Below are 21574 nucleotides of genomic sequence, written 5' to 3'. Positions count from 1 at the left end.
GGTAATTTTCTCATAGGATGCTCTGACATGCCATGGGGAGTGATAAGGAGTCAATCATCCATTTCATCAGACAACAGTGCTTCATTACTGGGTTATTTTTATTTTTTCAAAAGATATAATTAAAATCATCATCTTGGTGAGTATGTTATCAAAGATTATACATTCAAAACATACACTTAGCATCTCATATACTAAAATGGTATAGATGAGCATCAAAGGACCTATCATGTTTTAGCAGTTTTTGTTTTGAAAGCACTCAACAATATAACTGAAAGAAAAACCTATTACTGCTTTGGATAAGAGACAGAATTAGCCCCAGTACATTGATTAATGTATAAAGCTGTACTCACAAGCCCACTGCTACTATGTGAGGAATGCCACTAAACAGGTGCCAGGCTAAGTTGGTATTATAAAGGGGACAGAACTTCTCAAAATATGCGGACTCCATGTTATGGGTTCATCTAAGCAGAACATTCTGCACTATCAACCATCTTGTAGAAAACGTTTCCAATATCTCCTTCCCTCTAGTACAGAGATAGGCAACTGAGGGTCGCCCAAGATCTTTTTGGACTAAAACTCCCATAATCCATCGCCATTAGCTATGCTGTCTGAAAGGAACAGCCACAGGGAGCATTTCATATCCATGCAAATAAATGAAATTATCAGTAGGAATCTGAGCCTCTCATTTTACTTGTAGGACTTCCATAAATTTAGAAGTTGCCCAGTGGGCAAAGAGTAGCAGTGTGACTCAGTGTACAGTAATACATTTTTAAAAATCTCTTGGGGAAAGGGGTGCCCTATCTTTCTAAATTTTTAGCTGCAGTAAATCTTGTACTGCATTAATCCTATTGTCGGTGAAAAAAATTGCAGTGAATGCTTACCCATTTGTGTAAATGGCCACACAGAAGTAACTAGTTGAATATCAAAGGAAAGATTATTTTTCTCTCAGAGTTGTTTTTCTATTGAGGTCTTAATAAGAGTTAGTTTCGTAAGAAATTAAAAAATGAGGGTAGGCGAAAAGTATTGGGTCACTAAAACATTAGAATACTATGCAAAGGGTCCCACTAGGCTTGAATATTCATCTGTTTTCTAATATATTTTAGTCGTCCAACAAATTTAGTAGCTACCCTGGTTTTTGGGTCTTGTACAAAGGCTGAATGGCTTTTCTCTTTCTCATTTTCTGAAAAGGTAAATCAAGGCTGAGCGCAGCAGGCAATGAAATGTAATCACTATCCCCACCCTTATCCTTTTCCATTAAAGCTAATGCTTAAGCCAAGGCATTTAGAAATGGTTGCTGCTAATCTAATTCAAGAAATCAATGCAAAAGCATTGCAGAAACTAGAGCAAACTGAAGAACATAAGTTGGGCTCCTTGAGCTGATGTGGTTGGCGTTGACTTCCTTGTTTGTCCACCATTTTCTGAGGAAAGAGGAAGGGGGAAAATTAAGGTAGATGGTAACCAAAAGAGCCTCCATTGTTTCCTGTCAACAGAAAATTCCTTTTTTAAAACAATATTGTTCAGCCAACTAAGGTTATTTGAAATCCCCTTTTTAAAAAGGTTGGGAAGATCTCAACAGCATTGACTGAAATGCTGTCATAAAAGCCTACGGATTATTTTAGTTAAGGTTAACCTATCTGTATACTGAAACATGTTCTCCTGTACCTAGGCTTTTCTCCCTGCTAGCTTGTAGCACTTTTCTAACAAACAGCAGTGGTGATTATGTTAAAACTCATACTCAAAATGTTTAAAATCCAGTTTTATCGAGTTTTGTTAGTTGAGCATATTTGCTGTACCAAGAAAGCCATTTGGCTTTTATGCTCACAGTCTTCCTGTTACCTATATACCTAACCTTCAATTCCCAGAGAACGACCACCTGCTAACTTTGAAAGAATATTGGTGCAGATGCAGCTTCTGCATTGCTGCACTGCCTCTATATTTCATTCCAGGTTGGTCCCCAGGAACTGCCTGCCTGTGCACATCAGGGGCTGGTAATTACAGGTTCAGCAAGACCCATGCCATCTGGGTAGATAAATCATGTCTTTCAGGCACTGTGAAAATGAACTTCCATTTTATATGGTATATTGTCTGCCATGCTTTTTGTGCATCTAGCTGACAATATCAGTACCAAAAAAGGTCTTCAAGACACATTCCCACATACTAAGATCTTAAGGGCAATGATACCAAGTCATTAAGACTGGGGAGGGGGGGATTGGGCAGCATGTGCCATCCCAACCATGGGGCATATACGGCATGGGGATCTGGGAGAAGGCTTTCTCTGCTGTGGCACCCTGGAAGTGGGAAGCCCCCCACCATTTGAGACCCAGCATGTACCAACATTGCTTTTACTTCATAGCTTGGTTTCCAGTCTTTCTATTTGCTGTGTTTTTATGTTGGTTATATTGCAGAATTGTTAAGTACTTGAATAGTTCTTGATGCTTTTGAAGCAATTTTGTTGATTGCCCCCCAGCCCTGAGATGTGTTGGTCACAGCTGGGTTAAGAGAAATAAATAAAATAAAATTCCTAGATCATCCTGATCAAATCTGTTTTCTTCAGATGAAAATTAAGGCTATCAATCTATGGTTACTACTAGCTTTGTTGGTTATATACCACCTTGTAGATTCAAGGCAGTATATCTCTCATTAGCAGGAATGACACCAGCTGGACAGTTCCCTCCTGTCATGTTTTTGGGTTATCCGGAGGCTTTGGATTGGTTGCAGTGGATGCTGGACTCAATAGGCCTCTTGGCCAGACCTAACAGTCTTTTTCTGAGATTACCTTGAGCATTTCACTAGTTCAACTCCAGCCCCGAATAAGTCGCATTCTCAGCATCCAGAATGTTCACCTTTCCTACAGTGAGAGAGATAGAAAAAAAACACAGTGCTTTCCAGTAAACTCAGATATCTTCGATTCCACATCTCTTCTAAGGCATTTTCTACTCTCATATGTAGTGTTTTAATCCACACAGCACTCTACAGTAATTGATACTTGGGTATATTAGTCTCTATAGGTTGCAGATGGGAAATTTTCATTTCAAATCTGGCAGATAGGCAGCTACTAACTAACATTTCTGGTCCTCCTAACTACAGTAGAGCTCATGTACTTATTGAAAAGTAAAGACACTGATGGAATGATTTAAACCTGTCCTTTCCTAGGCTGTGGCTAATTATACAAAGAGGGAGAATGAGAGAAAGAATCTGATTGATTGCCATAAAAATAGTAATTGACACAGTGGAAGATACTAGCCATTGGGATTCTACTTTGGAGTAAATTAAATTGCATAAGTTGTGACAGCAAATTGCACTTTTGAGCAAGGTGCCAGTCATGTGTCAAACACAGCTGCTGCACAACCATGCACACAGCCAGCACGTTTAAATCAAATACAGTTCACTGCCATGACTTACACAATTTTACTTATACTGGAGTAACAGGATTTTAGCCACCAAGTTTCATATTATTTTAGTGCTCTTTGACATGCAGATGAATGTTCTGAAGTATCTGTCATGACATTAGCCTCAAGAATAAAATTGTGACTGGATAATTTACAAATGCAGTATTTAAGCCATGTCGTTTCTGTTTTGTGTTTCTTTTTCATTTTGCTGCTGCACTGGTTATGAAGTTTGGCATACCTTGTGAAACAGGAAACCATAACATCCAGCTCAGTTACAGTGCTATTGCTGCATGTTACCAAATATTGTACCAAATATTGTTGACCAACTTTTATCCTCATGATGCAGATTCAGGAGCTTAAAGAGCATGTGTCGAAAATGAATTCAATTTCTCTTCCACTGAGAATGAAGCTGTTAATGCTAAGTTTTAGCCTCCTGTGCTAAAAACCAAATTTCCGTTAGCAGGGCATTTGAACACAAGCTGAGCGGAAGCTGAATTGATACTGGGGTCAACCAATGGGCAGCCAGGCATTCTGATCTACTTTCATTCCTTGCTTGTTTTCTGAATAAGTTGGTTGTGGGCCTCGAATTGTTCTGCACCAATCAGGAAACATGAAACCAACGGCAGTGGTCCCCATCCAGAGCATAGGACAGGGATCAAGTCTTTGGCTCCAAGACTTGGGTACCAAGCCCCAAGTCTGAGTCCCTATTAAAAAAACAAGCATTTTCCCCTGAAAAAAAAGAAGTGGGTAGGTTCCAAGTCACAATAGAGTCTGATTCATTGGGGGGAAAAAACAGCTCAGTAGAGTCACCAGTGTAGCTTAAGTCTGACTTGACAGCAAGTCCTGCAACCTGAATTCTGCAACCTGGGCATAGGAAAGGGGGGGCATGGGGAGAAGCTCAGGCTTCCGCAACAAGCATGGCTCTGGGTGGTAGATTCTCGTTGTCTCCCCAGCTCTTTAAATCCTTCTGTCCATCACTCTAGGCCTTAACTAGTATGGGTACTTATTGGTTCAAGGCATGAGCCACTGAGACATTGTTCCCAAACTACTCATAAGCTGGTTTACTTTAAAAATGTAAAACAAACACAAAACAAAACAAAAAAACACCAGCATGTCTGTTAACATCATTGCCCCTTGATAGCACACACACACACACACACACACACACACACACACAAACACCCTTTACCAGTGCAGTCCAGTGGTCCACGGACTTTAGTGCCCTCAATGATTGTGCCATTTTTGTAGACACACCAGCAGTACCCAGTGCTGTGATGGCATTGCTTAGGCAGATAGTCGCCCTTTTCATCACACTGGGCACAGAATCTTCCTGGGTGGACACCCTTACCACACTCTTCTTGCTGGCACTTGGTTTTCACTTTAAAAACAAAAACAAAAACCAAGGAAATTTAGTGTGTGACCTTGATTGCTATCCACTCCTTTCATTCTCAATCAACATACTGTAGCTGATTATACAGGACGAGGGGAGCTGCCTTCCAACGTTTGGCCACAATTCTCCAACCTGATGGGCAGCATCTAATGGACATTGTTGGCAGTTTTATAGAGTATGGGAAAATATGGTTCTCCAGCTGTTCTGGACTCCCGTTCTCATAACCCTTACCCTTTGACTAGCCTGGCTAGGGCTTCCAGGAGCTGAAGTTCAAGACATTTAGAGAGCCAAAAGTTCTTCATTCATGGTCTGTAAATCTGTGTCTTAAACAGGATGCAGAGGTAAAACATCCCCTAGGCTCTTATGCTCTGGGTGGCAAGATGGGGTCTGATACTTGAATGCTTCCCCCTCTAAGTACAGCAAATGTACTTTTCTCCTTGGCAACCTATGTTTCTGCATGCAGAGCATATTTTAGGCAGAACAGGGTGCATTCAAACATTCAGCCTTCATCCAACTACCCTGCAAATAAATGTTTTAACAGAGAGCAGTCCGAGAAAAGCTTTGCCTTCTGGTTTGGCTGGACGTGTACACTGCCCGTCATATGAAAATGGGTTATTCCGTCACGACTGCACCGTGGGGGAAGGAAGAGTAAGGAAAGAATGTTTTTGTAACAATATGGCACTTTAATTAGGGCAGCTATTTTATTATGATGGCTCCCAGGGAACCCATTTAACTTAACAAGAGCAAATGCTAATGAGTACTGCTTAATGGTGGTAGTATTAATATAAATTCTGCTAATGGGGTTGTGTCCAATTACTGCTGAGTGGCTAATTAGTATGAAAAATCCAGCTTCAGGGATTTAGTTCTGAAACCATTGATATCACAGAAAAAAGAATCCTAAAATATAATAATTATAATATATATATTATTGTCAATAATTCAGAGGGCAGTCAGGATAGAAGCTGTTTTACATTTTTTAAAGATTTATCTTGGGAATGGATCTTCATTGCAACAAATGTCTTCTGTCAACCTTTAGAGAAGCCTTTGAGAATGGCTGTTTTAAAGGTATCGCTGCCTGCCAATCAGTTTTCCGTGCATTGCTCAGGTTTATATGTTCCTTCGCCATGTTTTAGTTCTGCTGTACTGCTGGCACTGCCTTCTTGAAAGCGGAAGGAAAAAACAGCAATTTCCTTTCATGTTCCCCACTTCAAGCCCAGTGCAGGAGCAAAATGGTCCGCCTTGCAGTACAAATAAGCAAGTTTTTCATGTTCCAAGGAGATCCTTTATTTTAACTCTAATAATTGTGTTTTGTCATAAGGCAATGAATTTGTTGGACATTTTGGCTAATGAAAAAAGGTAATACAGAGGTGCAGTAAACAACAGACACATTACAGGTGTGCAAGTAGTGCCCATCTGACTTTCACAACACACACACACACAATCTGAAGTGTAATAAAGATAGCTAGATAAAAAGAAAAGGGTGGGCGGGCTCAGCAACTGGACTACCCAAGGGTAGATTTTGGCTTTTATTGACACGTTACTTGGCAGTCTCCTTCCACCCCTTCTGTGCTACAGTATTAGTTTCATTTCCCCCTAATCTGCAACTGGCGACAATTTTTTTTTACGTTTTAGCATTTTTAACCCCCTATATACAGGAGCAAACTTTAGTGACTTGTAGGGGCATACATATCAACCCAAGGACAATTGGAACAGGGTTAGGGGTGGGGAAGGCTTCTTAAATCACCCTGTAGCTAATCCAGAATCTCACAGATCTTCCTGTGTGCCCCATTTAGGTACTTTTCTGCAAAGCCAGTGCATGTCCCTAATATCCCCAATTCAGAGGTTGTTCCAGTGGCTTTATGAGAAGTGAATTGCAGTTCTGTTGTGGTAGAATATCTCAAAGGTGCAGAAACTGATACAGAGGAAATGTTCTTACACATCGGGTCATAAACAAGGTACCACCTTATACCAGCTTGCCCTCTCACAACTTGGCGCCCTCTAGGTGGACTGGAGTACAACTCCCAGAAACCGTAATCCAAATATCTCGAGGATACCATGTAGGGAAAGGTGATGCTACACTATGAGTAGAGTAATAGAGTTATGCCATTCAGGTGAGCCATTTCAGCCAATGTGTACAAAGCAAAATACGGCATTTTTAAAGTGCCCATGCCCTCTACATGTTGTTGCAGGACTGAATCTCTATGATCCTTTAAACACTGGCTATCCTGAGGATGGCAGATGGAAGTTGATGCCCAGGAACATCTAGGGGGCCACATGTTCCCCATGCCTGATTTGGGGAGAAAAGCAGGGAAAACGTGGCCTTTGAATGATTGTCTGACACCCCTCAGCCTGCATGGAAAAAGAACCAAATGCTGGCTTAGGTCAAACAAGCTCCTGGCAGAGTTCCACCACTTTTCCACCACTTCAGTCCTCCACAGTCTCCTCTGCCATCAAACGTAGCTATCCCTGGAGAAATGGAGGATATGGAGAGAACACTGCCCAGAGACCTCTGGGTAGTGTGGGCGGCATATAAATTGAATAAATAAATAAATAAACACCTGTTGGAGGAGAGGGTTGGAATACCCAGAAACGACTCCTTACACAAAAGAAGCTTCTTCTCACTCACACAAGGGTTCATTTGGATCCCATCCATTGTAGGAGACAGAAGGAAGGTGGTATGTTGAGTGGAAAATCTGCAGTTCCCCATCTGTTGTGGGGCTCTAAGTCCCATCGGCCTCAACTAGGGACAATGGTACTTGTAGTTTAGAATATCTGGAGGGTAGAAGTTACCCACTTCTGATGTCTGTCATAACGTTTTCACTCTCTGCATCTGGGGGACTCTGTTCCCCAGAACGCCACCACTGGTGGCTGCCGGTCAGGAGCACGGAAATGAGTGTGGGTTATCACACAGATGTCTGATAGAAGAATGCCACGCAGGGCTGCCTTTTTCAACCGCAGCCCCAAATTCTCTATAATATCTAGTTCTATCAATCAACATATTACCATAGCAACTAACTCCCCTGCAAAGATATATAGCATACATTAGATCTCTTTCAGTTCTTCCTTCCAAATAAATTGCTATTATTCATTTGACTTGATTTCCTGTCTCTCGTTACAATGCCATAAAACTTCAGCAAAAAATAAAAATAAAAATAAAAATAAAATATAATATAATAATAATAATAATAATAATAATAATAATAATAATAATAATAATAATAATAATAATAATCATCATCATCATCATCATCATCATCATCATCATCATCATCATCATCATCATCATAATGTTGGGTTGTAATATGGTTTGAATGTATCAAAACAAGTCCCTGAGGGGCAGAGGATTTATTCCCCAAAGGATCCCTTTCTAGCCTATCACCCTCCATACCTTTTTCTTCTGGCATCTCATTTTGGGCCATCTGGAAGAGCAGCCACTTGTGCAGCCAGGTTTCAAAAGCCTAGAAGAGAGCAGATGTCATTTTGAGAACATGAATCTCAGATTCAGATGCCAGTGTGGATTACTGAATGAAGCAAGCCAGCAAATAGCTTGCTGTCTATTTTGGAACTGGGTCAGAAAAGAATGTATGCAGAGGGTTCCGCCAGACATCTGGCGGGGAAAAGCACTCTTGTAGAAGTGTTAGTTTTGCCCAACTCAGTTAGTTTAGTTTCCCCAACGTCCAAACAACATTCCCTCTTCGGTCTGCCAATGGCTGCTTTTGCTTGTTGTGTCTTGTATTGATATATTCTGAACCTTTATTTGTTAGAGAGTCTCTCCCTAGGTGGACTGGCCATGTTGTTGCTGGGTGCATGCAGTGAGTGGGGAAGAGAGGGGCACACATATATGGAGGCAAGGGAGAGGCTGGGGCATATAGAAAGCGACAGCCAAGGGATGACAACACTGAGGTGCATACCAAATAAAAATAAATGGCACTCAACCAATATGGAGATTTGTTGGCACTGCCATATACAATTGTGTTGTGAACTTTGTGGAAAAATCTGTCTTAAAGTGGCAACTATAGTGTTGTAGCACTTTAACAGTAGACTGCCAACAGTGCGCGCATGTGCGTTTTAGCTTATGAAATTTGAGAAAAACAAGACAGAACAGGAAAGGAACCACAAGCCCCATGTTAAGTGAATGGCCCTAAAACAAGGCCACAGACATTGTGGGAGGGAAACAAGCAGTAAGGAGGAGAAAGCAGAGAAAGGAGAGGGCCTGGGGGACTTGGTAGGGGCTGGGCAGCAAATCATAATCCCCCATGCGTGGAAAGTTGCTACTGTAACATCACAATATACCTGTGGTCTTCCATCAATGAGTGAAAAGGGGGAGACGCAGGGGGGAAACCAGGTGAAATGAGGTGCAGTTAACTCTGACCTCTGGGGAAAAGTCTTCCTTTTTAAGAGAGGAGAGAAACAGCAAGCTTCAAATACAAAACTGGCCATCCGACTCACTCATAGCAACCAAGTCGAAGTTTTGGCAATAACTTTCTTGGACAACAACACAGACAGTCCACCTAGGGAGAGACACCCTAACAAATAAAGGTACAGAAGGTATCAATACAAGACACAACAAGCAAAAGCAGCCATTGGCAGACCAAAGAGGTGTAGGAGGTTGTGGAGGGGAAAAAAAGTGGTAAATAAGATTGTCTTCATCATCCCCCTCCTGGATTTCCAGGACTGATTGCAACCCTTACCTTCCAATCCTCATAAGTCATGTGCTTCCTCAGCTGGCTGATGTTTTCCATGAAGCTGCTGCTCAATTCTGGGAATTTTCTCATAGGATTTTCCCGCTGTTGGTGGGAAACCATGAACAAAGGTGCATAAGAGGAGGAAGAAATTTGGAAGCCCGGAAGGTGATAGCACTAGGTTAGGCTGATATGGCTTAAACAAGGCTAACCCTATCATCAAATGGGAGGCAAGGAAAGTCTGGACTGGCAGTATATGAAAAGGCACAGCCTGAGAAACACAGAATCAGGGACTACAAGTCCCAGAATCCCCCAGGCAGCATGTGCACTCACCATGCTGGCTGAAGGATTCTAGGGCTTACAACAGAAAAAGTAACATTTCCAAGCTCTGTAAACGAAGAATGTGATGTTAGTGATTCAATCAGGTGTGAGTGACAAGTCTGGTCTCTAACTCAGTCTTCACCAACCTAAGCCAAAGTAGTTTCAGGGAAAAGCATAGACGGCATGGGAAGAGGCCTTATGGATCATCAAATATATCGAAGGAGGCCCAGTGGGGAATTGAACTTCCAACCTCAGGCTCTGTAGCTGGATCCCTAAACCACTGAGCTCTCCAGGACAGTGTCACAAGAGTCATGGTGGGAAAAACTGACATAAGAAGCAGAACATGTTGCCTTTCCCCAAGTTCTCAGAATAAATGTTCACAGCACGCACTACGCCTCCCATTGCCTCAGCCTTTGTTATAAAAAAGAAGAATATTTGTTTTTGGGATCCATCTTCAGCAGCATAACCCCACATGAAAAGCAGGTCAAATTATCCACACATCTTACTTCTCACTCCAAGATAATTTAGAAGAACTAGTGTGTGCTGTATTTATTGCTTTTATTTAGGTGGGGGAAGATTTCCAAAGTAGCTACTTGGATGCCTATTCACTTTTCACAGTCAATATTCAGGCTCCGATGTCTAACCAGCATCCAAAAAAAGTTTTATGCGCACATGTGGAAGAACGGCTCACATAGCAGCCACTGTCCTTGGCCGTTTCTGATGACGCTGGTTCCCAGAGAGAGCCAGTGTGGTGCAGTGGATAGAGGGATGGGCGGAGGAGATCTGGGTTCAAATCTCTGCTCAGCCTATGGAAACTCATTGGGGGAGACGGCACTGGTAAAAACCACTCCTTGATCATCTTGTGCACCTCAAAAACCCTATTGGGATCATCAGGAGTCACTTGACGGCATATAAAGCATGCAGGTTGCCACTGCTGAAGAAATGAACTGCTGCTCCATTTAGCACTGCAGGCTGATACATTGAAGGCAAGCTTGCCCAAGCACCTACCCCCCAACTCAGCCCACCCCACCTTCATTTCACTTTATTATATATATGCTTTGTCCAATGCTACCCATTTGTAGCATTGTTTCCCATTTGTAACAACACTTGTATGCCTGTCAGATATTATGGCCGGAAGGCAGTGGCAGGATAGCCATTCTCCTGGACTAAGGCTGTTCAGTCTGATGCTTCTGACTCTGGAGGCATAAATCTAGAGCTCCAGATGACCAGCCTGGCTGAACGTGCACTAGACTATCTATCACATGGGGGTGAATATGAGACTCTTACCAAGAGCACACGTTTCACCTGATCTTCAGTGCTGTTGGTCAGTTTGGCTTCGTATTCCAAAGACTGCAGAAAGAGGAACAAATGTGGAAAGTTAGTGACCCTGAGAAGCGGGTCCAGGTTCCCTTGAGTGGTGATAGTGGAGAATTCAAGTGATGCCCCTAGTGTGTGGAGCAGGAGTGCACATGACCGTAGCTGTGTACAAAGTCTGCAGAAATAAACAGATTGGAACAATGAGAGAGAAAGCAAAATTATATACTTGGAAGGAATCTCAAGGATTATCAAGTTTCAACACAGGAATGCAAAGACACATTTAAGACACATTCCTAAGGAAGTGTCACGAACTGAGCTGATGTGAGTCCTGAGCTGCTTGCCTGAGAGAATTTTAAGTGCAGATTTAGTCGTAAGGAAGTAGGGTTGGACGACAACTGCCATTATCATTCACCATTGGTTATGCTGCCCAGGGCTAACAGGAACCGCAGCCCCAGGTACATCTTCAGGATTCCATGTTTTCCACCCCGGAGTCACAGGTTGCTCTCCTCCATTAGCCCCAGGAGAAGGCCCTTGGAGAGTGCCTTAAACACAAGCTCTTGCCTGTAAATCCTCAGCCTAATCCTCTACACTATACACCAGGAGTGGGTCGTCTCAGCAGGGCCAAAGCCCGTTTTCTGATTTGCCAGCAAGCTAAGAGCACACCCTGAAGGGATGGGTTAGGGTTCCAATACTCTGGCAGATGTGTTGTTCAAGATTGACTCAGCCTTCTATCCTTCCAAGGTCGGTAAAATGAGTACCCATCTTCGGGGGAGGGGCAGGCGGGGGGGAGGCAATGTGTAGCCTGCATAATTAACTTGTAAGCCGCCCAAGGACTGCTTCAAGTGCTACGGGGCAGTATGTAAGCAGCACACTTTTTGCTTTGTTGTGGATCCAGACTAAAGTTGTTTGCACTCAAATCCCACTGAAATCAGTTTAAAAACGTTAGTTGTGGCTTACATGAAATGAGATAGAAATGAAGTTAAATGACGTGAAATGAGCAACCATGTAATTTCCTCCCATTAGATCTTCTGGTGTTCCCAAACTAGCTGGTGACCTTTGGTATCATCCCGTTGATCCAGCCCTCCAAATAACATTGGCAAGAGAGGTTAATCTCACCTCAGACCATTTATGCAAGTGCCCGAATGAATGGTAAGGACAGGGCTGGCCTCACAGGCTGTCTTGCTCCATTCACGTCAAACCGACCAAATGAAACAATCCACTCTGTGCTCTGAAAGCGTCCTTGTAGGAAGAATATGGCTACAGTGCTTGAGCTGAAGCAGAATGAGTCCATCTGGAGAGAGCCCTAAGGTTCCTTTCCAGAACTCATGTGGGGTCTGAAAGAGCTGGATACACCCTACATTAGTCAGTATATTATTTTGATGCCTGATGTCAATTTTATGTTGTTTTATTATAATTGTTGGTAAAAAGGTAAAGATTCCCCTTGACAATTTTTGTCCAGTCGTGTTCGACTCTAGGGGGCGGTGCTCATCCCCGTTTCCAAGCCATAGAGCCAGCGTTTTGTCCAAAGACAATCTTCCGTGGTCACATGGCCAGTGCGACTTAGATACGGAACGCTGTTACCTTCCCACCAAGGTGGTCCCTATTGATCTACTTGCATTTGCATGCTTTCGAACCGCTAGGTTGGCAGGAGCTGGGACAAGCGAAGGGAGCTCACTCCGTCATGTGGATTCGATCTTATGACTGCTTGGTCTTCTGACCCTGCAGCACAGGCTTCTGCGGTTTAGCCCGCAGCGCCACCACGTCCCTTTTGACTATGGTCTTATTTTGTTTTAAACTGCCCAGAGTGGTTAAATCAATCAATCAATCTGATTGCATCATGTGTGAAAGCGCTTTGCATACAACATGCTCTTGATGGAAGCATGCTATTGTTTATTGAGTAGGACCATATCTCAATCACAGAGATTTCTGACAGGATGGCTGTGATAGATAGAGTATAGCAAAAGTTCCAGCCAGTCTTGCGGCAACTTAAAATCTCATGGTTCTTGTGGGTTTTTCGGGCTCTTTGGCCGTGTTCTGAAGATTGTTCTTCCTGACGTTTTGCCAGTCTCTGTGGCCGGCATCTTCAGAGGAACAAGAGTAGGAACAGAGCATGGACAGAGTTCTGACTCCTGTCCTCTGAAGACGCCGGCCACAGAGACTTGCGAAATGTTAGGAAGAACCACCTTCAGAACATGGTCAAAGAGCCCGAAAAACCCACAACAACCATTAGATCCTGGCCGTGAAAGCCTTCACGAATACATTAAAATCTCACATTTTCTATTTGGCATAAAACTTTTGTCAATGTTATCAGGTAAAAGGGGGCACTCTTTGTGAAAGCTTATGCTCAGTAAAACTTGTTACTTTTTAATGAGCTGCAAGCTCCATTACTGTTGTTTCCAGCCCTACGCTTATATTAGTGTCAGGGACACCTATACTTTAGGTCTTTGTTCATTGGTGACTGAGCTATTTCAAAATCTCATGCATGCAGGAAATTAGAAAACAGCTTCACCCTCTGTTGTTGCTGTCACCCACAGACTAGCTGGAAAGAAGGGCACCAAGAGATGAATGTCCTCCCTCACCTCCACCAGTTTTCTGCAAAATTAGGGTTGGAGCAATTACATGGCACGGATCAAAAAGCAAGATCATCCTACAGTATTCAACTCTGACACCTCCTCTCTACCACCATCTCTGCCTCGCCTGTTTACCTCTTCATCTCTCATGGCCAGGGGCATCATATTGACCATGGACATCTTCATCTTGTTTCCTGGCTTGGAATCTGTAGGGTGGGGGAAACAAAAAGCAGTACAAAACGCAAATGAAGAATGTTTAAAATGTTCTCAAGCAGACAAAGGCCTTGTGCAAACTAGGTGGGTCCTCCACCAGCAGCACCTTCAGCCACCACTGCTGCCCCGTGCCTGCCTTCCAGAAGTTTCTCTGTCCCCATCTCTGTTGGAAGTACCTACAGTATGCTCTTCACCTGATGTGGCCTGTACTCCTGAAGAAGGGGTATGTGCCTTAGTCTGGTGTTTCACCTTATGGACCTTCTCCCTTGGGTGACCCTGCTGGGAGGCCAGGCTCGTAATGGAAATCGAGCCTCCAGAGAGCATTGCTCTTGGCTTCTCTGACACACTCAAGCCCCCTCACCACATTTAGGTGCGCTTAGTACACCTAAGAAGGGGCTTCGTACAGGTTAATCAGTTTTCCTTTGATGTAATTCAGATTCTACCAATTTAAATTTTGACAGCATAAAACACTGGTTCTTAACCTTGGGTTACTCAGGAGTTTTGGACTGCAACTCCCAGAAGCCTTCACCACCAGCTGTCCTGATTGGGGTTTCTGGGAGTTGCAGTTCAAAAACATCCGAGTAACAAAGGTTAGGAACCACTGGCATAAAACATCCTCTCTTCCTCCTTCCACCTTGCCCTCCATCTCTCGTCTCCTCTGCTCCCTTGATGTTGCCTTTCATAGCCTTTGCACACCTCTACCACCAGGTGGCGCTTTTGCTTTCTCAAGAGTGACACAACCCAGAATCAACTTGCCTGCAAAAAAGCAAAGCAGAACAACACACACACACATGTGATGGCTAAAATGCACCTCCCTCTACATTACCGGGTCAGTCATAAGACACTGGAATTATTGCAGGTCCTGGGGACAAGCCACAGGCCTTTGGTTACCCTCTTCCTGCCCTTTGGGCCACCTTGTTTAGAAAGCCAAAGGAGGCAAACTCTGAGGCAAAGCTACTAACTCTGAGCGAGCTTGTTGGTCAGCGATTCCAGTTTCAGCTCCTTGGTGTCCATGCTGAGCTTGGTGATCCTGTCATGGTGATTATACACAAAGAAGACGGTGGCTGCCTGGCCGGCAATGAGCAGAGCTGCCAGGACAGAAAGAGCTGAGTAGACAGCCTTGCGGTTGCCAGAGCCCCTGCAAGAGAGAAGAGAAGCACATGTTACCTTTGAAATTAATGTTCGGAATCTCCGGCAAGAATAACAGGCTAAGACACACACCGCTGATACTGAAGCCAATTTTTATTTAAGAAGTACAGCCGGACTCTTCATCTTAAAAGCAGAGAAGAGCCCCGATTAGAAATTGCATAGGCATTTTATAGGGTTTTACACAAAGAGCAATAAAGCAAAACATTCCCTTATTGGTTCCCTGAACCCCAAGTTTGGATCCTGCTTCTAATTGGATTAACAGTGCCAATTAACTCCAAGCATTGGTTATGCGTAAATATGTGTTGTGCCCCCGTGTTCCCTTGACCTAAAGTCAAAATGTACCCAGGGTGTGCAAAAATATTGCCTGAATGTCTGAAGAAATATTTTCCTTTTCCCTCTTATCTCATTATAATGTTGATTTCTCTTATTGCTGGTCTGACAAGAATCAAGGTAATTGTGGTGCAGAAATGTGGGAAGATGTTCTAAGACTACAAGGGCAGGAAATGTAATCTTATAGCATGGAAAGTTACACGAGTTCTGTTACAAAGTTTACAAGGTATTTTGATTACAGACTACATAATCCATACAGTGCTTAAAACTCATTACAGAAAAATCTATCATAGAAAATATACATCAACCATTAACTATAAATAAAGCATAAAGCATAAAAGAACAAAGCATAATATTGCTTGTTAAAATAAGGTTTCATCTTGGCCCACTCACACACACGTCACGGCTCACTCAACGCCCCCCCCCCCCCGTGGGTTTCCTCTCATCTCAGGGAGCAGAAAGGGCCCCGGCTCAAAATAATCAGCAGGAAATGTAGACTATGCAAATAGTTCTACCCTGGCGTATCTCCAGCTTGCAGACAAAAACGGAATGCTTTGTCCTGTTCACAAACGGTGAAACTAGACAGGGCGGCAGGATATCTGTGACTGGATCTTATTAGAATTTTGCTTCCCATAATTTTTAATGACAGTCATGGAGGAGGGGCTAAAAAGGATAGTAGCTATACATTGAAGAGGGAGGGTTGTGTTCTCCCCCACCAATGTTTTGCTAATTTAAGTCTCCTTCCCATGCATTTTTACAGGGAAGTTGTAGATTTGTACAAAATGTATACATTGATAATAAAACATACATCTGAGTAAAAATCTGGTTAAGGCGGCATGGTCATGGAAACTGCAAGATGCCATAGAATCAGGGCATCAACAGAAGCCCAATGTGAGTTCTTGGACATCATGGGCTCTTGACATCAAACAAGTAGTACTGTGTGATAAAGCAGTGGTCCCCAACCTTGGGCCTCCAGATGTTCTTGTACTACAACTCCCAGAAGCCTTCACCACCACCTCTACTGGCCAGGATTTCTGGGAGTTGAACAGGCATGCTGCAGCTGTTTTCCATCTAAGAAGCTTACCTGGCCTCCACCCCGTCAGCCAGGTGAATTTGGGACATTAAAAACAGCACCTAGGTTTGGAACTGCCCACAAGAACTTGATGCCCAGCCTTGAAGAAGACGAGTTATCCTGGAAAGCTCATTCCTTTCTCTTTTTTTAATATTCTTAATGGTCGATTAAAAGTATCACCTACTCCTGTGTTTATACACCTGAGTCTCATGGAAATCTCTATAGATTTCTCCATGTGTGCATCTATGGGAAGGGAGCGGAACCTGGGAAATATCATGGAAGGAAAGGTTGAAAATCCATCTCGCATCCACTCCAGCTACTTTATTTTTTATTTTTTATTTTTAAAAAAGAGAGTTTTAATCATGAATCTCCTGTAAAAAAAAAAAAAAGAATAGCATTTCCTAAACTTCAAGGGATTTCAGACGGTGATTACGGTTAGGCACCATCAAATCCATTCCGAATGACCTTTCCAGGGTCTTCTAGGTCCAGTGGGACGAGGGTCTCAGCGGGGGAATCGATGCCAAGTCCCTCCCCAACAGAGGCTGGAAAACGCAGAACTTGCAAACGCTGTACACTGCATTGTCTCTGGCTCCCTCTAGTGGCCAGACCTGGTAAATACACCCCGGTGATACCTACGTATAAATAGGTATTTCTGGAGGGTTTTACAGTATTTAGTATTTTCAGCCAGCATGTAAGTGAAACAGTGGATACATATCTTGCAGATAGGCGAGTTCCACTATATATATAGTCTTCAGAAGTCGTTTACCAGTCTCTCTATCCGATGGTGCTCTGTGATTCTGCAGTCTGCCCAAGGCTGCATAGGTGACAGGGCATATAACCCATCCATCAGCCACACCTCTTCCAGGGGATCTTGGCTTGGCCCTTCTCCCAGGAGGTACAGAAAGGATTCAAGCTCTCAACCTCATCTCTGCACACAGGCTATCCGACTCACTGAACTACACGAGCTCTCAGAGGGCTATTAGACATTTAACAAATTGTGTTATTATACATACCATCAAGTCGGAATCAATTCATAACAGCCCTTATAGGGATTTCAAGGGAAGTGGTTTTACTAGATCCACACTCCCAATGAGTTTCCATGAGCAGGGATTCAAACCGAGACCTTCTGAGTCTCTAGACCATCACTCTCTCCACTACACCACACCGTGTATCTTTAACAAATGAAAGAGCAATGAATGATCAACAACGAGAACCATTAAATGGTGGCCTCTAAAATATCAAGTGGCTGTAGGCTTCACAGCATTCAGTAAAGCTTTCTGCGAGGAATCCCCTAGACTGCATGACCAGTTCTGGGAACTGTCATCCACAAATTAACTTGTCTAAACTTTGCATACGAGTGTGTGCTGTCCAGCTCTTCTTATTAAGTCATGTCTGAGGTCTGAGGGCATTTTCTTTTGGAGTTGCTTTTGTTTACCTTTTTTTTTTTTTAGTGTGGTAGTTGTTTGATCCTTTTTAGTATTCGTATAATTACTGTCAGTAATTTTAAATATGGTCTTTTAATGGTGTCAGTCACTTTGGGTCCTTTTAAAGGAGAAAGGTGGGTATAAACAAACAAACAGACAGTTTTTCATATAACCTGGTGAGATTTCGGTTGTGGGGAGTCTGTGACATATTTTACAAAGAATTTCAAACTCAGAGAAATGAGGCACCTGGCTTCAAACAGTTTTGTACATTAATGTGCATCGAGAAGTACTGTTTTCTTATTCAAACTATCAGAGGCAGTGGCATTGAATGGTTGCTTTTATCTTCTCTTTTTTAACAACCATTCCATCCTTTATGACTTGGGCTGTCATTCACAGGAGATTTTTTTAACAGATGTCTACCTATCTACAGAGCTGTAACTGGCACAGGGCTTTGCCTTATGGTGGTAAAACTTTGCTTGTTAGGATTTTCTCTTTTTTCTACCCACTCCATTATTTAATTAATTTCTGTAACAAAGGGTAATTGTGTACTTAACCAGTCAAAGGAGAAGCCGGTTGGGAAACCACCTAAATTTTAGCCAATCATTATCTGTTTTACTTGTGATGTCATAAGTTGCTGGGTAGACATAACCCATGAGTAGAAGAGAAGAAATGTTTGTTCCACTGGCTCGTTTGTTCTACTGATGCAGTAGTTATGGGCTGCTTTTCTCATAAGAATAGTAGCTATGTGCCTTCAAGTCCATTTTGACTTATGGTGAGTCTTTTCCAGGATTTTCTTGGTAAAGAGTACTCAGAAGGGGTTTACCATTCCCTTCTTCTGTTGGCATCCAAGACTTGCCCAAGGCCACACAGGCTGGATATTCTGGGATGCGCAGTGGGGAATAGAACTCCCAACCTCTGAATCCCGACAGCCAGGTTTCTAACTCACTGAGCTAGATAACTGGATAGCTCAGTGAGTTAGGTGTTTGGCTGCAGAGTTCAGTCCCCCAACTTTGCCTCCAGAGAGAAGAGCCAGCCTGCGTAGCCTTGGGCAAGCTGCACAGGTCCAGGATACCCCCAGAAAAAAGGGAACAGTAAACCATTTCTATGTATTTCCTATTTAGAAAACCCTGAAAAGTAAGAATGGACTTAAGCAAACCCTGAAAAGTGGCTGAAAAAAAAATACTTCAAACAATATATTACACATTTCTTCTTTTTATGTGAAGAAATTCCTATCCTTAATATACCGGCCATCATGCATGTTGTTTCATAAGTATTGTGTTAGAAATAATTAGAAATTTTAAAAATTGCTGTTTTTAAGGCTATATTTATTCCTATTCACTCACCCCACTCTTCTTAATTCGAGACTAATAAGTGCATGCTGAACTTAATTCTTTTAAAATATATTTGATCTGATTCATAAGCTGAACATAATGCTTGTTGCTTATAAAAATGGTTATAGATAAAAGAAAAATTCCAGCTAAATGTGGGTCTTCCACAGATATAACAACATTGTTATACTGGATAGAAAACAGGCCAGAAAAATCTGTAAATCATATTAAAGTATGGATAGGAGCTTTATGAACAATTTTTGCCCTAGTAACATTTGATGTCATGAGATATTTGTAATCTGATTGGCCTTGGCTGTAGAATTTGTCATGCATTGAAAATGGGCAGCATCTCAACTGCATGATTTCCCAGCACAACAATTATTGTTAACAAATGATTATTCATCACAGAAAAATAAGAAGCCATAAAGCCTAATAACAAGAAACAAAAGTCAGGTATCCTAAAACACAGGGACTTGTTTGGAAAAGGGGACGACAGAGGACGAGATGGTTGGACAGCGTCACCGAAGCTACCAACATGAATTTGACCCAGCTCCGGGAGGCAGTGGAAGACAGGAGGGCCTGGCGTGCTCTGGTCCATGGGGTCACAACTTAACAACTAAACAACAAAATGGCGGGAATGTTTTTCCTCATCATTGTTGTTTTTAAACAGAAATTTTAATCTCATATTTTCTGTTTGTCGCCAGCATTTTGCAACAAAGATGTCATATAGATTTTTGTTTAGCATTTTGATTTCGCCATACCTGAGAGCTGTATTTCTGGAAGGGATAGATAGGCAGTAAGCCACATTTTCAAAAATTTTTTTTGTAAAACTCAGAATTAAAATTATAGGAAAGAAATGAAATATCTCATGTACCAGTCAAAAATGAGAGGAGGAAACCATTCATTGCCTTGCAATGGAAAAACAACCAAAATATTCAACTGGCGGCTATAAATTTCATGGACAAAACACAATATCTGAAAAATTAGCATAAAGGGGGAATAAGTATTTCTGCTCCAAACTTACCTTGTGAAGTCTTCATTGCCATAATGCCATGACGGTTTCCCCTTGTCCACCCCAGACAGATTGAACAAATTAACATGTAATAACTACACAACCACATTAATCTGATGAAAACTAGTTACTGGGTCATGAAAAGTTGAGATTAAGGGACCAGAAACCCAGAGACAAAGCATTCATTTTCAGTGGACTGGAAAACTAACACAGGGAGCATCTGTGCTGTGTAATCCTACCCATATTCGCTTAAAAGCAAGCTCAACTGTGTGCGAAAGGGTTTGCTCCTGAGTAAATGTGCGCAGCCTGCAGCTTGCTTACTTGGCTCCCCACCTTCCCTTACCAAAGCTTTTACTGCACAACATCCCTTTGCTTTTCAAAGGCCAATGTATCCTATATCTCTTCTTCTCAGAGAGAACAGAAGCAAAGCACAAAATCCCCATGATGGTTGGTTTCTGTACCCAATACCTGGGGATTATACCTCCTCTCTCCCTCCATTGGCACTGCCTGCCTTCCTGCCACATCACTGGAGTTTTCAGGCAAGGTGAGTTACGCAGAAGGGAAGCCACACACTTACCAGACTCTCAGCCTTTTTCGCTCTCGTGTGCCTCCCTAATAAGGCATGGGGAAGTTACATCTTGGGATTACAACATCCAAAAACCCACAGCCTGCATGGCCAGCACTACAAGTTCCCCAGTAGACTGGTGGAGTTATACTCCCAAAAAGTAACTTTTCCGTGCTCTGCTTTCTCTGGGAATCCACGAGGGCACTTTTCCTTGTGAAAATTTGAGGAAACCCCAGGGAAATAACTAAAAATGCAAGAGAAAAAATAAATAAATCCTCAAAAAATATAAATACCCTGCTGGTTGTCCTATAGGACCAGCAACTGAACCAGAGAGAAGATTGTTCCTGTCGTCCTCCATGCTGTGGGTCTCCTGAGACGCTGGCTGACTTCTGGGGCTGTAGTCAGGGGTTATGCTCTGCCTTGCACCAGCACAGGCTCTGTGAAACCTGTCTTGCTCTTCAGAAGCTTCTTGAAGCACAAGGAAGTGGGAAGTGAAAGTTGCAGGACTTAAAGAACTGGAAATACCCTTGGTCCTTTCCCCTCCCACATTAATACCCTATACAGGTCTTAGCGGGGGCTGCACTGTGCTGGTTTGCTCTTTGAAACAAAATCCCATTGGTCACTAAGAACCTGTCACCAGTTGGCAGGCAGAGTTCCTCATTTTTTCAGTTCAGCGCATAGTTGGCGTTAAGAGCTCAGCAGCTAGCTTGCTATTTCCTTGCCCTTCAGTCACACAGAGAGGGTCCCAGGTTTTTTCAGGGTAGTAGGTGGGAATGTATATTCATATAAGAGGGAAAGGAATACCAAATTGT

General features: G+C 42.7%; 1 protein-coding gene across 1 annotated transcript; it reads right to left on the bottom strand.

Annotated features, from left to right (window-relative positions):
* Window positions 1–80: 80 nt before the first annotated feature.
* Window positions 81–21351, bottom strand: CD74 (CD74 molecule). The gene is made up of 9 exons (XM_020806790.3): window positions 21056–21351; window positions 14845–15020; window positions 13805–13875; window positions 11070–11132; window positions 9471–9566; window positions 8168–8237; window positions 4579–4767; window positions 2777–2848; window positions 81–1418 (listed from the first exon to the last, which is right to left on the bottom strand). The coding sequence occupies exons 1-8, from the start codon at window positions 21118–21120 to the stop codon at window positions 2790–2792; spliced, it is 789 nt and encodes a 262-aa protein (XP_020662449.3). The 5' UTR covers window positions 21121–21351; the 3' UTR covers window positions 81–1418; window positions 2777–2789.
* Between the last annotated feature and the right edge of the window lie 223 nt (window positions 21352–21574).

Source organism: Pogona vitticeps, chromosome 2 (assembly GCF_051106095.1).
Source record: "Pogona vitticeps strain Pit_001003342236 chromosome 2, PviZW2.1, whole genome shotgun sequence".
NCBI lineage: Eukaryota > Metazoa > Chordata > Lepidosauria > Squamata > Agamidae > Pogona > Pogona vitticeps.
The sequence above is the reverse complement of the archived record's forward strand: the minus strand, read 5'-3'. Positions and strand labels throughout refer to the sequence as shown.

What these genes read in the sequence shown, in the direction of transcription:
- CD74 (XM_020806790.3), bottom strand. Translation starts at nt 21,120, where the DNA reads ATGGAGGACGACAGGAACAATCTTCTCTCTGGTTCAGTTGCTGGTCCT. An exon ending in GACCAACAAGCTCGCTCAGA is followed by an intron (nt 13,876 to 14,844) that starts GTTAGTAGCTTT and finishes CCCACCCTACAG; the next exon opens with ATTCCAAGCCAGGAAACAAG. An exon ending in AGGTGAAACGTGTGCTCTTG is followed by an intron (nt 9,567 to 11,069) that starts GTAAGAGTCTCA and finishes TCCCACCAACAG; the next exon opens with CGGGAAAATCCTATGAGAAA.